The sequence below is a fragment of the Labeo rohita genome, chromosome 17, assembly GCF_022985175.1.
Source record: "Labeo rohita strain BAU-BD-2019 chromosome 17, IGBB_LRoh.1.0, whole genome shotgun sequence".
NCBI classification, from domain to species: Eukaryota; Metazoa; Chordata; class Actinopteri; order Cypriniformes; family Cyprinidae; genus Labeo; species Labeo rohita.
Genome location: NC_066885.1, coordinates 20255040 through 20270496, shown reverse-complemented (window position 1 = coordinate 20270496; position 15457 = coordinate 20255040). Strand labels below are relative to the sequence as shown.

General features: G+C 34.3%; 1 protein-coding gene across 2 annotated transcripts in view; it reads right to left on the bottom strand.

Annotated features, from left to right (window-relative positions):
• ldah (lipid droplet associated hydrolase) overlaps positions 1–15116 on the bottom strand; it is a 62228-nt gene extending 47112 nt beyond the window's left edge. For both annotated transcript variants that reach the window (XM_051134192.1, XM_051134193.1), the window contains exons 1-2: positions 14982–15116; positions 14136–14330 (exon numbers count right to left, since the gene is read on the bottom strand). In XM_051134192.1, the coding sequence (XP_050990149.1) occupies positions 14136–14330; positions 14982–15078 (292 nt within the window). In that variant the 5' untranslated portion in view covers positions 15079–15116. The remainder of the gene's footprint in view (positions 1–14135; positions 14331–14981) is intronic.
• Between the last annotated feature and the right edge of the window lie 341 nt (positions 15117–15457).

The following is a 15457-nucleotide window of genomic DNA, read 5'->3' as shown; positions in this document are numbered from 1 at the left end:
GTAATGAGAATCAAGGATTTTTATAATAGTATCGCACACAATATTTAAACTCTTTAGTTTAAATATATGAATATCAAATATCAAAGTAGTTTTAACTGTGTGGGGGGAAACATAATGCAAAGCAATACAATGATGACTGAGAGATGTACAAATACACATTCTTATGGAAGAACTTTTTTTCTCACAATTCTGACTTTTTTCTTGCAATTGTAAGTTCACATCTTGTAATTCCGACTTTTTTTCCTTGCAATTACTACTTTTCATATTGCAATTCTGGCTTTTATTCTAAGATATAAACTTGCAGTGGCGAGTTATAAAATCATTATTGCATGATGAACTCACAATTTTGACTTTTTTTTTCTCGCAAATCTGTCTTTTTAATCACAATTGTGAGTTTACATCTTTATGTTTATAACTTTATAACACATAACCGTGAGTTAAGACAGAATGGTGAGACATAAACTTGCAATTCTCAGAACATATCAGTCTTTTTTTCCCCTTCAAAATTTGACTTTGTTACTCAGTATTTATATCTCACAATTCTGAAAAAAAGTTGGAATTGCAAGAAAAAAATAATTCCAAGAAAAAAAGTCAGAATTGCGAGATACAAACTGAATTGTGAGAAAAAATTTGGAAGTGTGAGAAAAAAAAGTCAGAACTGAGAATATAAACTGAATTGTGAGAAAAAAAAGGTCAGAATTGTATGAAATAAGTCGGAATTGCCAGATATAACCTCTGAATTGTGAGAAAAAAATTCAGAACTGCGACTAAAAAGGCGCAATTCAGAGATATAAGCTCGGAATTGCAAGAAAAAAAGTCAGAATTGCAAGAAAAAAGGAGCAATTGAGAGATATAAACTCCGAATTGCAAGAAAAAAGTCAGAATTGTGAGATATAAACTTTGAATTGTGAGGAAAAAAAGCCAGAATTGTGAGAAAAAAGGCAGAATGGTCAGACATAAATTCTGAAATGTGAGAAAAAAGCCAGAATTGTGAGGGAAAAAAAGTCAGCATTGAAAGATAAAAACTGAATTGTGAGTTTTTAATCTTACAATTCTTACTTTACAACTTTCTGAGAGTTCAGATTTATGAGTTCGTATTGAGCAATTCTTGGAAAAAAAAAAAAAATAAAAATAATCACAAAAATTTCACACTAAACTGCCCTTTACTTGCTAAAAAGGAATCTACCTCAGATCGATAATGCATCTCTTTAGAGGCCTACGAATTCATGCATCATATATGACATAATACGCTTTATAGGGTCAAAGCAGGACTGGTGAAGCAAAGTTGTCCACCGTTCATCCCAGGCTTCACAGCAGGGGCAGTGTTTGCTGAGATACGCTGCACTGATACGAGCGTCGAGGGCCAACAGCAGCCCTTCTGAGCTCTTTTCAAACTGATTAAATCCATTTGTATGTTTTTATTCATGCTGAGGGTTCCCAAATCTCTTTCAGATGGGACTTGACATGCTCAAAGTCCGAACTGCTTCAAGCCAGTGTTATTAGAAATGGCAGGTTTTTCCCAACCAGTCACCACAATAAAGTCACAGGCTCTCTCGCTCTAAAGGCAGATGGAATCAAAGAATGCACTGTCACACATGGGCCCATGGATAGATTTCATCTATAGGGGCACAGGGGGTGGAAGAGGAGACAAGTGCTCTACGGCTTTAAACATCGCTCCACCCTTGATCTAGCCGATAATTACACCCGCTTTCCAATTTTTCTGTCCATGCCGAAGGTGAAAATGCTGCACGAAATTGAAAGCAATAAAACCACAGCCAATCAGACATTCCTGGACCAATGAGATTTCACTGTTGGCGTGATTACTCTGATCAGAGAAACCAAGCAACCAACAAAATGCATCGGTTCTTGACATGACGCAGCTGTGAAGAACAGAATCGGAAATTCAGGGGAAAATTCCTGTCATCATTTACTCACCCTCATGTCGTTCCAAACCCGTATGACTTTCTTTCTTCCATACAATGAAACTGGATGGAGACCAGGAGCTGTGAAGCTCCACAAAGGATGCATTGTAAAAACAACATAAAAATAGTCCCTATAACTTATCCATTCTTGTGTGAGGAAGAGACCAAAATTTAAGTTTAAATAATTTAATGGTTGTCACCAATTACTCTCATTAGGGATGCACTAATGTACCAATTCAGGCTAATACTGATACATTTATTTTTTGACAGCTAACCGATAAATGATTGTTATATTAAAGGATTAGTTCACTACCGAAAAAAATTCAGATAATTTACTCACCCCCATGTCATCCAAGAGGTTTCTTTTTTTTTCTTTTTTCAGTCAAAAAGAAATTAATTTTTGAGGAAAACATTCCAGATTTTTTCTCCATATAGTGGACTTCAATGAGGATCAACAGGTTGAAGGTCCAAATTGCAATTTCAATGCAGCTTCAAATGGCTCTACATGATCCCAGTGAAGGAATAAGGGTCTTATCTAGTGAAACAATCAGTCATATTCTAAAAAAAAAAAAAAAAAACAAAAAAAATACAACCACAAATTTATATACTTTTTAACCCTAAATGTTCATCTTGCACTAGCTCTGCGATGCGCATCTATGCTTTCACACATTACGTAACCATGTTGGAAAGGTCACATGTGGTTAATTCTTCTGTCTGTTTTAAAAAGGTAAAAGGTGGAAAAACCCCTATCTCATTTTCTCCTCCAACTTCAAAATCATCTAACATTGTTGTTTTACCTTTTTTTGTAAAGACCTTTTGACCTTCTTTGCATGCTCGCTTTGTGAACACGGGGTCAGTCCTTCCGCCTACATCACGCGTGCGTGATTCTGTAAGGTTGAGCTAATGCAAGATGAGGATTTGTGGTAAAAAGTATATCATTTTAATTTTATTTTGTTTTAGAAAATGACCAATCGTTTCACTAGATAAGACCCTTATTCCTTGTGTAAAGCCTGTTGATGCTGCACTGAAACTGCAATTTGGACCTTGAACTGGTGGATCCACATTGAAGTCCACTATATGGAGAAAATTTTCTGAAATGTTTTCCTCAAAAACCTTTTTTTTCAACTGAAGAAATAAAAAAAAAAAATTAACATCTTGGATGACATAGGGGTAAGTAAATTATCAGGAAATTTTAATTCCAGAGTGAACTAATCCTTTAAAATTCATTACCACTTTGTCTAAAAAAAAAAAAAAAAACAATTAAATAATTGTAAACATCACAAGTAACGCATCACAATATTATGAAAAGCAGATGAAAAATAGATATACATTTTGAGATGTGCAAAAAAAATACATTTACCTGTATTTTAAAATTAACTTTAAAGAATGAGTAAGCTAAATGTAAAAATAGGAAGATAAGCTGTACAATCAAATTACCAGTTTCAACTTATGTCAATAAATGTAAAATATTAATATTTCAATTAAAAATCTAATAGCAGCTGATAACCAATATTGTACAAATCCCTATCAAATTGTGCATCCTTACCAAAAAAAGGACCAAGAAGATCGGACCGATATTTTGGATACTAAAAATCCGCCATGGTCACCAATCACTTTCATTATGTGGACAAGTGAAGCTTGAAAACATGATTATAAATAACTCCCATTTTTGTTTTACAGAAAAATGTCATATTTATTAAGTCATATATATTCATTTTTGCTTGAACTCAAACTTATCACTTTAACATATTGCTGTGTTACACATTGTTAGGAAGCTGAATAGTCTCACTTACGATTTTTTGTTTTTTGGGTGGGTATTAATATACCAGGGAAGTAGAAGATCTCCTCCCCTTTGTAATCGTGTCTATTCCGTTCCTGTGTTAAAACTATAACAACCTCTCTATATGGACATCACACAGCTTATAGTAAGAACAAACTAGTGTTTGCCTCTGTGTGGGGAGAAAGAATGCAAAGGAGGCATTCCTACCAGAAAAAGACGACAGAAGCATGAGCTATCCTCTCCTCTCCCACACGTTATCATTTCCCCCTCTCCCCGAGTTCATAAATTCAGGGCTGCTCACCGGGACATTAAACAGATACCCTGCCTGCCGTCTCTGACCCCAAGGCTGCCTGGACTACCACACCACTGACGTAGTCCTGCAGGTGCAGGACGCACTCTCACTTTGTCTCTCCTTCTGTCACACACACACACAACCCGTCCTACTAGCTTACCAACCACACCGATTCACAAATACACACAAGGGAAGCCACTAAATCAACGCATAAACACCAGCAGTGATGTAGGACTCTAGTGGATATCAAAAAATAAAATATTGAGTTGAAAATATTGAGGAACTTGGCACTTGAATAAAGAGTCTCCTTCTGGTTTAGTCTGTGAATGTTGCATTAAATCAGTGTTACTTTGGTATCACTGAGATACTACTAGTTTTGTTTTTATCTTTTTTAATTTGAGTTAGTCCTTTAGTATTTTTTTAATTTTATTTATTTCAGTTAAAGTTTATTTTATTTCAAGTAACAGGTACTGTCATTTACTAGCATTAAAGTGCAGACAAAAACAGTAATCGAGTTAAACAGGTTAAGGAGACCTGCCGTAAGGAAGGCATTAGCAACTGCTGGAATTCGTTCATGCAGACAGTGTGTGAAGTTGTCTTTAACTTATTAGCTCCAACATGCCATAAAGCTGATCCAGTCTGCAGAGAAAGAGGAACAAGTGAAAATGCTTATTGACTCTGGCAAACATGCAGACACAAGGGTGACTATAGCCAGATCTCCTGACAGATTGCCCTCCGAGGGTTGTTTCAATCTATTCAAGAGGTATTGTAATCCAGGATAAAAGGCAGTAGGGGAGTTGTCAACCTCAAGAGTTGGAAAAGTTTGGATGGATGAGGAACAATTTACGAATCAATAGAGAATACCACAACAGGTATTTTTAATATAACAGTCGGTATAAACTCAATTGGCCCAGTAAATGCGCTTACTGTATTGTTTGAGGTTACGAATAGTACGCTGTTCAAACAAACAAGGCAAACAGCACAAAAACTCGACGAAGTTAATGGAAGCATGTTCCATAAAAGAGTCAAAAGCACACTAATAAACAGCATTTATACGCATCTGTGCACCGATTTTGAGGCTGTTTACAACAACATCTGATGTTAGACTTACAATAAGAAAGAAACCATCTCACATGTGAAAAGTCAGTGAAGTTTCTGTTACAAAATGCACTATAAACACTCATTCAAAAAGTTTGTGATCAGTCTTTTTTTTTTTTTTTTTCCAAACAAAGACATTAAATTGATCAAAAGTGGCAGTAAAGACATTTATGGAAATCTATTTCAAATAAATTCTGTTCTTTTGAAATTTCTATTCATCAAAGAATCCTGAAAAAAAGTGATCAAGATTTACACAAAAAATATTAAGCAGCACAATGATTTTAACATTGTTAATAATTATATGATTTCCGCAATGTGGAAAATGAGGATGGAATCGCAGATCCCAGTCATAAACACAGAATTGACTGTATAACGTGGAACGTCATGGAATTTGCCAAATTTGGGATGAATAAGTTAAAAGTATCCTGCATGAGTTCTGCATGTCTCTGTGTGAATGAATGGCGCAGACGCACAATTTTGTTTACTACACACATTGAAGCACACAATTGCGATGTTTTCAGCCTCTGCCTCCTCAATATATGAATACATGAATACACGAACATAATCTGTAGAACTGCTATAAATCACTTCATTAGCATTTTACCATTTCTTTTGAGAAAAACTATCATCATATCATATACAAACAGAAACTTAAAGGTCTTTACATGCAGCAACCCATCTAAATAAAAGTTTGGTTTAACTTGAACAAACGGTGACAGATATTACTTAATTTAATTATTGCACGACTACTACTAATAAAATTACTATTAAAACATAATTTAAGGAATATTTACCAGAAAAATGTAAATCCACAATAAACAATAAATCATTTTATAATAAAATCAATTAATTAGAGATGCTTTTGATTATTACAATTTTATGAAACCAACAGAATTTGGTAAATATGAAACTAAAAAAATGTTCATGATTTCAATTAATTAGATGTGCTTTCTGATCAATGTTTTTTTATTTAACCACTAAAACTGAGTCTAGAAATAATAAAACAGAATAAAACGGAATCCAGAAAAAAATGGAATTTGGAAAAAAAAAAAAAAAATTCATAGGGCGCTTTAAATAGAAATGTTTCTTGAAGTCAAAATCAGCAATTTATTACATTTTAAAATATATTGAAATGGAAAAGAGTTAAGGACTTGCTATGGGAGTCTAGAGGGGAGGGTAAAAGGAAAGGTCAGTGCTGGACTGGCAATCAAATACAACCTCCGGGTAACATTCCTAAAAGCATTAGGCCTGAAATCCCAGAAATGCATGAAAAAGCAAAAATAATAACCTACTTGGCAAGCCCATCGTAACTCCTGATCCACCTGCTCATCAAATGCTAGCAAGAGAATCATAATTGCAGAACGTTCATATAATTTTATATAGCTGCAAGGTGGTCAGCAGAGTTGGCTGGAGTGGGGTTGTTCCATGCATGAGCCATGAAAACTGACATAAATATTAGTTTCCATATCCAAAAAGAGAGGAAAACCCCTTGGAAACATTTGGTGATAAAAATGGCCATGTTATTAGGACCATAAGTTAGAGTAAAGCCCACACTGATTAACTCTATGAACACAGCGTGCCTCAACCCCAAGTGGAAACCAACATACTGTCTAAAGATGGCAAAGGAAAGAGGAATCTTTGTAAGATTATTATGAATTATCAAACAATGTGATACTGTGGGCTATTGAATGCAGCTGGTGGGACAAGCTGAGTGCTTTGCACAGCAGGTTCCCATAAATCAAAACCATCTGGATAGCCATCCCTGACCTATTGAACATCTTTGTGCTTTAAATAGGACTCATCATAAGCAATTTTAAGGGGCTTAACAATTTTCTTTTATAAGTGACTATATAGAAATATCGTTCATTTTATTTATACATCGTTACACATTTCTCAAGGTCAGACAAGATCAGCTTTAAGTCTGTTGTAGTTTAGCTGAAAACATGACAACTTGCGATCAATAGTTGAACATTTAGATAAAACATTTTGATATAGATAAACAACACAGATAATGGTTTAAATATCCTTCAAAAATTGGTGTAACTGCTCTCTAAAAGAAAGATTTCAAGTAGACAGTTCCTTTAAAACAACAAAAGTATTTGGATATTTAACTGCACAATGTAAACTGGCTCTTTTCAGTGCTGTACTATTACTAGTTATAGATTTTAAACTAGGAAACAATGTGAAACACTTCTTGCTCGGCAGGGGACATACAAAATCAGCAATAACACAGCAAACCTGCTGCCATCCAGTGGTTTAGTCAGTTAACACGGTTAGTGTGCCTTTGGAACTGAGGTGATTTAGCATTTATGCATCACACACTTATGTCAGTATGCTGGGACTCAACTGGAACTTTATATGAAAAAGACAACGAACAATTGGCATTTTAAACAATAGTAACTATTAATGAGTTAAAATGCTTTGTTGCATTGTGCAATAAAAAGGTTAAATTTGGTATCGTTTATGCTAAGATTACATAATGTTGAAAAAGTCTTCCAGTGGCAAATAAAATATTATTTGTGTTTGTACCCTACTTTTCTCAGTCAGTGTGAACGTCTCAATAATACAGCACCGTTTCTCATTCTTACAGAGCGAACCCATTAAAACAGTAGCACCTGTGCTGGCCCCGGTGGATATAAGAGCCAAGGGAGCCTCTGGCCAGACTGCAGAGATTATTGCTGTTATCTCTGGAGAAAAGGGCACAGGTTCTACAATAACAGTGCCGGCGTATGGGCTCTCCGTTTCCCATAAAGAGTCTATTGAGCACAATGCTCAGTGACATTCAGAGCCTGGTGAAAAGCGGCCCTCTTTAAGGTCATCAGCTTGACCATGCTCTCTCTCCAGGACATCTGCAGTTGGGGTCTCGCTTTTTTTATCAATAGTTTACGTCAGAAATTTAAAAAGTGCTGTATGTACACTGAATTAAAACTTTCATTCAGGATGACACACTCAGTTGATCAAATGGACAGTAAAGACATTTATAAACACATTTCTCTAATTTGTAGATTTTATATTTAAATAGATGCTGCTCCTTTGAATTGTTTTGACAAAAACAATAAGAAATGTTTCTTAAAGGAAAAGTCCACTTCCAGAACAAAAGTTTACAGATAATTTACTTACCCCCTTGTCATCCAAGATGTTCATGTCGTTCTTTCTTCAGTCATAAAGAAATCATGTTTCTTGAGGAAAACATTTCAGGATTTCTTTCCATATAATGGACTTCAATGGTGCCGCGAGTTTGAACTTTCAAAATGCAGTTTAAATGCAGCTTCAGTGGGCTCTAAATGATCCCAGCTGAGGAAGAAGGGTCTTATCTAGCAAAATGATTGGTTATTTTACAAAAAAAAATTTACAATTTATATAATTTTTAACCTCAAATGCTCCTCTTGTCTAGCTCTGCGTGAAGTCTGTGTGTTCCGGTTCATGACATTTAGGGTAGGTCGAAAAACTCCCATCTCATTTTCTCCTCCAACTTTAAAATCGCCCTACATCGCAGCAAAAGTACCGTCCCAGTGTTTACAAAGTAAACACACAAAGAAGATCAAATGCTCTTTACAAATAATGTTTTTCGACCTACCCTAACTGTCTTGAACAGGAAAAAGTATATAAATTGAAAATTTTTAGAAAATAATCAATCATTTCGATAGATAAGACCCTTTTTCAGCTGGGATCATTTAGAGCCCACTGAAGCTGCATTTAAACTGCATTTTGGAAGTTCAGACTCAAGGGAACCATAGAAGTCCACTATATGGAGAGAAATCCTGAAATGTTTTCCTCAAAAAACATCATTTCTTTACGACTAAAGAAAGAAAGACATGAAAATCTTGGATGATAATGGGGTGAGTAAATTATCAGTAATTTTTTGGTCTGGAAGTTCTCCTTTAAGCAGCAAACCAGCATATTAGAATGATTTCTGAAAGTCGTGTGACACTGAAGACTGGAGTAATGACTGCTTAAAATTCAGCTTTGGATCGCATGTTAAAACATATTCAAAAAGAAAACAATTATTAAATTGTAATAACATTTCACAATATTTCTGTACTTTTGATCGTTTTTGATCTATTGATGGTAAACCATATGAGAACTCTTTAAAACCATTATTATATTATACTATTATTATTATTATTATTATTATTATTATTTTTACCAGCTCTAAACTTTTGAACAGTATTGTAAATCATTCAAGAAAGAGAAAACTACTTTTGGAGATGATAAACAAAGAGGAACTGGGAGACAATATTTCCTAAGTCTGAAATTTAGTGACAGCATAAGACACTTTACTGACAGCTAAAGTGCTTTGAGAAGACAACTATAAAAGAAAATGCGCCATCCAAGAATTCAATGAATCATGAACACATGACAATGAATTAACGACTTTGGCTCACAAAACAGGCCAGATTTGTTCATAAACTGATGTCTAATAAATTGTCTAGTGCTGTTTTCAGGGAAATTTGCTCAAATTACAATTTTTAGGGTGCGTGTATAACTCACACACTATCAAATGGCAATAGAACACCTGAAATACATATGAGTAGCTGACAAACAGGTAGTAAAACAAATGCTTAAAAAAAGAGACAATTTTTAAAGAAGAAGTGCATATATTTATGTATTGTGGTGTCTGATCTTTGGGGAAACATAAAGAGTCCCTAACTTTGCCAATTCTTTTGTTTGTTTGTTTTTTTTTTTTTTTTTTTACATTTTTACTGAATTGTACCATAAATTGTACTGTAAATTGTACCACAAACTGTATCACTTATTTTCATATAGCGTTATTTTTTTTAAAATGAAATTATATTACAATTTTTTTTTTCCCCATAACTTGGACAAGTTCAAGACAAACTTTGACAACAAGACAAACTTTGCTGTCATTTGTTTAAAACTGCTGAAAATTATACCATTTTAAAATTACAGATATTTATATCTCTCCTACTGCAATACTCAACTGTTTTTTTTAATATATTTTGAGATAAAAACAAATCTGTGGTTCTTTAATGTGTGTCATACCACAGGACATTATGTTACACTAAAAAACAGAAATGGCAGCTATAAAAGTATTTCTATTTAATTTTAAACATGTCAAAGGAGAAAGAAAGCAAACAAAACAAAATTTTCATCAACAAAATTTAGTCTCTTAGGCAATCAGTATGTTACTGAAACTCTTCTAGCCCCCCACTGCATGTGTGGCACATCTAAATATGATTGATACTCAAATTATATTCATTAAGATGTGAATGATTTTAAGTATACTCTTTTTAAGGCATCATTTTGATTCTATTTACTTTCTGCATCATTCTCTTAGGATCTCCTTCCTTCTGGTGGATCCCTATTCGTTTTCTGTCTATATAAAAGTTTTGCAAAAACATCAGAAAACAGTTTAATTAATGTAATTATTGCATTTAAGAACACTGCACATGATGAAAAAATAAGAAAAAGGAGTTAAACAAATCTTATTTAATTATTTAAAATGCTTCTTAAAGAGATCCTGTCCTCTTGTATGACATCTTTGTCCTATGGTGTGGCAGTACAGGTGTCACACCAGAGGGCATTATCTGTCACACCAAAGAAACTAACCTGTTATTAGTGGTTAGCAGGACACATTTGCATAATTTTGCAGGATTATGTAGTTTTTAACTAACAAATATAATTTAGGGTTGTCACACCAAGGACAACAAAACGTAACACTTTTGTATTGGTTCCAAAAAAGTTAAATATTTGAACAATTCTGAGACCAAAAAAATTACCAAGTGCACATGTCATGGGGTTCAAAGGGGGCTTCAGTCACATCATCATTAATGGGGTCCTTCAACTAATTAAAGCTTTTTTTTGGAATTGGCCAATATCAGGATATGGTGTCACACCAGAGGACATGGTTTTCAGAGACAAAATGTTATCCATTTCCTATGCTTTCAGAAATATATGAATGAAAAAAAAAAGATTGTCATTGACACTTGTACAATTATTCTGGTGGTATTTATTGACATTTTTATGTTTTTCTTTTTAATTCATAAAAGTTGCAATTTACTGAACCATGCTTGAGACAGTCACACTATATGACAATTTTGACATTTGGCTCAAAAATAAAACAAAACAAAAAAAAAAAAACAAATGACACTGCAGCTTTTATAACAACATGTCCAAACAAAGGTTTACCGATTTACTGCTTTTTAAATAACGACAATATTAATTATATAAATTGGTTTTCTTGTGGGACAGTGAAAATGCCATGTCATGTCAACAACCCATATTTAGTCATATTATTCCATTTTTGATGCTTTAAATACTTTTATTAAGCCTGAAAGCTCTGGTCTCCATTCACTGCATAAAAAACGACAAGTACATTTTTCAAAATATCTTAAGAAGTTATACAGATGGGAAATGATGACAAAGCTTTTATACATTTTTGGTGATCTCTAGAAATTCAAAGAGCCTTAGCCACAGTATATGTAAATCTATGAACTAGAAAGTACAAATATGAAAGTTACATCCAAAGTCTAAGTTCTAACATAGTCTTTCTGACTCCGTGTAATAATCTTAAACAATTTTTTTTGTGCTTAACATCTGCTCCTGAGCTACACAGCTTTTCCATGAAGTCAATGCATTAGAAGCTGCTGTCAGGGGAAGAGTGGTGGCCCACAGAGCCATTTTCCACTGGGGTTTTCCTCTTGACCCAAGGCCAAGTGTAAAAAAGGTAGACTCCCTACTGTGCTGAACTTTTCTTCATATCCCCGGCATCTGTTGAACTGTGTTCTGTCCAATGCTTCGGATAGCTGTGACGCACTCACCCACCTGTGTACCAATCACTGCTACGCAAATTTGGCTAGTTCCATTAGTTATGTTTATTTATGCCTTGGCAACCAAAACCTAACGCAGCTCAGTCTACAATATACATTTCGCCTCAAGACAGGTTTATTTTGTTCTTGGTCTTAATTATGGAAGTGAAGTCATAGGCTTTGAAGTTGAGCAAAACTTTAAGATTTAAAAGTTCATGCAAACATTCCCTGACATTCAAAATGTAACTTTCAAAAACAATATAGAAACAAATAAAAAATAAAACAGGTTGTGTATACAAAGCAATGCCCAAGTTTGTTACTTTAGGATGTCTCAAATGTATGTAATATAATATAATAAAGGGTGCAAATAAGTTTTTCTCATAAGAGCACCTGAAGATTTGGTTTGGTCCTCACACTTCATGTAGTGTGACCCATTAAATATAACTATTTAAAAAAATTATTAATTATAGTGATAATAATATTATTGCATTATATTCATATAGTTTTTTTTTTTAATAAAATAACAAACAAAATAATTATATTTTAAAATAAAAAGGGAGAATTAAATAAAAATACAATTATTTTGTAGTAAGTTTAAAAATAAAATTGTAACATTTACTTTTTTATATACACTGCCTTCCAAAAGTTTGGAAACACCCCTGGCAAAGTGTGGTTTTGGACGATATCAGCATAAATCCTTATTTTTTGGTGCAAATACACTAAAGTAACTTGACATTATCATTGAAGACCAGCAATAATAATTTTAATTTTGATTACATAATAATGGCAATAATATATGTCAAAGTCAGACATGCCCCTTTGCCAGCTGTGATGCCTGGTTACTGGTTTAAACGTGGCCCAGGTTTTAAATTTTTTTTTTTGGGTCAGTACACCTTAATAGCTTCAACAACTGATTGCCAATTAAGTTTAGAATACAATGAATTTAGGCCCAGATTATGCAGAGCTGTAATAGCTGCTAGTGGTGGCTATTTTGATAAATCGAAAATAGAAAAAAAAAATGTCTATGTATAAACTGTTTATGTAATAAAATATGTTTTTGTAGTTTGTGTTGTCCCTTATCAGTGCAAAATTATCACAAATTAAAAAGGATTCATGCCAATATTGTCCAAAACCCCACTTTTCTAGGGCGTTTCTAAACTTTTGGAGGGCAGTGTACATAATTTTCAAACTTAAAATCAACAATCTTTTATTTTGGCGGGTTGCCGTGGGTTGTTTTTCATGTCCACGGGTTGAAGCGACCACAAAAATGTGATATTTATCCCCTGGAATGCAAATGCAAACATGTTTTTAACTCCCAGAATGCGATTTTAATGGCGACCCCCCCCCCTCAAAATGCAATTGGGCTAGTTTTGAGCAGCAACTGGGCAGGTTTTCTTGTGAAAACCTGCCAACCCTGCCAGCAAGTAAGTGTATGCACTGCCAACTGAGGAGCGTAAGTGAAGCACATCAGTGAATGATTGCATTGTGCTTTAAAATTGGCAGCAGATAGCCTAGATTTAGGCATTCAGTTTGAATAGAAATTGTACACAGTATTACAGTATTACAGTATACAATGTAATGTAATGTAATATAACACATAAAAACTTTGAGGGGCGAATGTTTGTGATCTCACTATTTTTACATTATTTTTTTGGAATGTGAAGGCTGTCGATTTAACATGATAACTGGGTGTGATTAATTATGGAAAAAAGGGTTAAAATTAACGCATTTAATGCATCTGCCCCAGCCCAAACGAACATGATGCAGGACGACTGACTGCACAACGCAGCCTTTAAATAATCTTAAAATTCAAGATACGAAAGCAAATGCCCCTGTACAGGTTTTTGTCTTAAATCATATGATATAGTTTAACAATATCACACAAGCAAGAGAGACGTTTTCTCAAATATCTGCACAAATGCAAATATTATATTGATTTTACACATCAGTTCAATAAACAAGAAGTTAATATTTTTTACATTTTGGACACAATATTGTCAGTATTGCCTGTTTTCCTTAATTTAAAATACTTCCAAATAAAGCCACAGCAGAATTGTTGTGCCTTTCTGTTTGTTTGTTACTGAACGAATCCACGTTTTTGAACTAATCAAATGAGCCACTGATTCAGAAATTATATTACAGGAAATTGAAATATGAAGGAATGTTTGAACTGTTTTTGTTTTACTTTTTTATATAATAGATATATAATTTAACTTTAAATATAATATTGTATACTTCGATTTCTTGCCAAGAGAGAACTCAACCCATCTTACCTGGAATGACAAGGATTAGCATTTTGGGAGGGTTGGGGCCTTTGCTGGCAGCATGCAGGTCTGTTGGTCCATATTTAAGCAGCTCTGTTATTGCACCTCTGCAGTAAACAAACTCTACAGAGGCGTCCTCTCCAGGCCCGCCCGATCCTGGACTGCACATCACATCAACTGGATCAGCTCCACACAGTTCTGGGCCTAAGTAAAGAAACCAGACTGATTATATTATATAAAACTTTCCACAACACAGCTAAACCACCATCAGCCTTCAGTGATTACAGTCACACACGGTAGAACTCTGTCCCAGAATGTCTGCGTGACGAAAGTCAACCTCTGACATCTAAAGAAAAAATGAACGCTTGCAACACACTGAACACTGGAGTTTAGAATCTGTTATCTTCTAAAGCCTTGCCCTTGGTCAGATCATTCAGTTCAGACTCAACATGCATACAGAAATAGCAGAACAGAAATAGAATAGAATAGAATAGAATAGCCAAAGCATGGGTAAGAATGGACAACACACACTGAGCATTGGAGTTAAGTTTGAAAATTGTTTTGCAGACAACACAGCAAAATAGAACAGAACTGAACAGAACTGAATAGAACAGAACAGAACAGAATAGAATAGAATAGAATAGAACACACCAAAGAAAGTACTTTTGTTTATCTAAAATCAAAACGTGTCACTGGATAATTTCTTATTGACATGTCTAACTTATGAAGGTCTTTAATATAATAACTATTAATTCCTTATAATGCCCATTCATTACATTTACCTACGACTTTACACACAAAGTTCAAAGCTTTACCACGGTTGTGACATTTGAATGACTTCACTGCATTTCTTACCGACACACGATAATCTTTTGAGTGCTTGTGAGCGGAGAAAGTTCGTAAGAAGAGATGTAATGACTTTTACCGGTAATCTTCCCAAAGTAGGTACCATTAAACCCAAGAAGCGAAACGCTTCCTACTGTTTCTTCTCCTTGATATTTTGTGTGTAAGTCTGAGAACCAACGGAAGCTTATATCGCCACCTATTGTACTGTATGTAAGCCGACTGTGCTCATTCAGCTACACTACACTTTGTAATAATAAGGTGAACATAAACATTTATCTTTTTAAGTATGTAAAAATAAATGGGTTTGCTTATGTATGTATGCGCATGCCATTATTTTTCTTCATTCTGGATTTTTTATATTTGTTTACTTTAGTCATCCCCAGTGAAAAAACCAGCATATGCTGGTTAGGTATGTTTTGATGCTGGTTTAAGATGGTCCTTTGCTGGTTTTTGCTGGTCATGTTGCTGGTCAAGGACCAGCATGA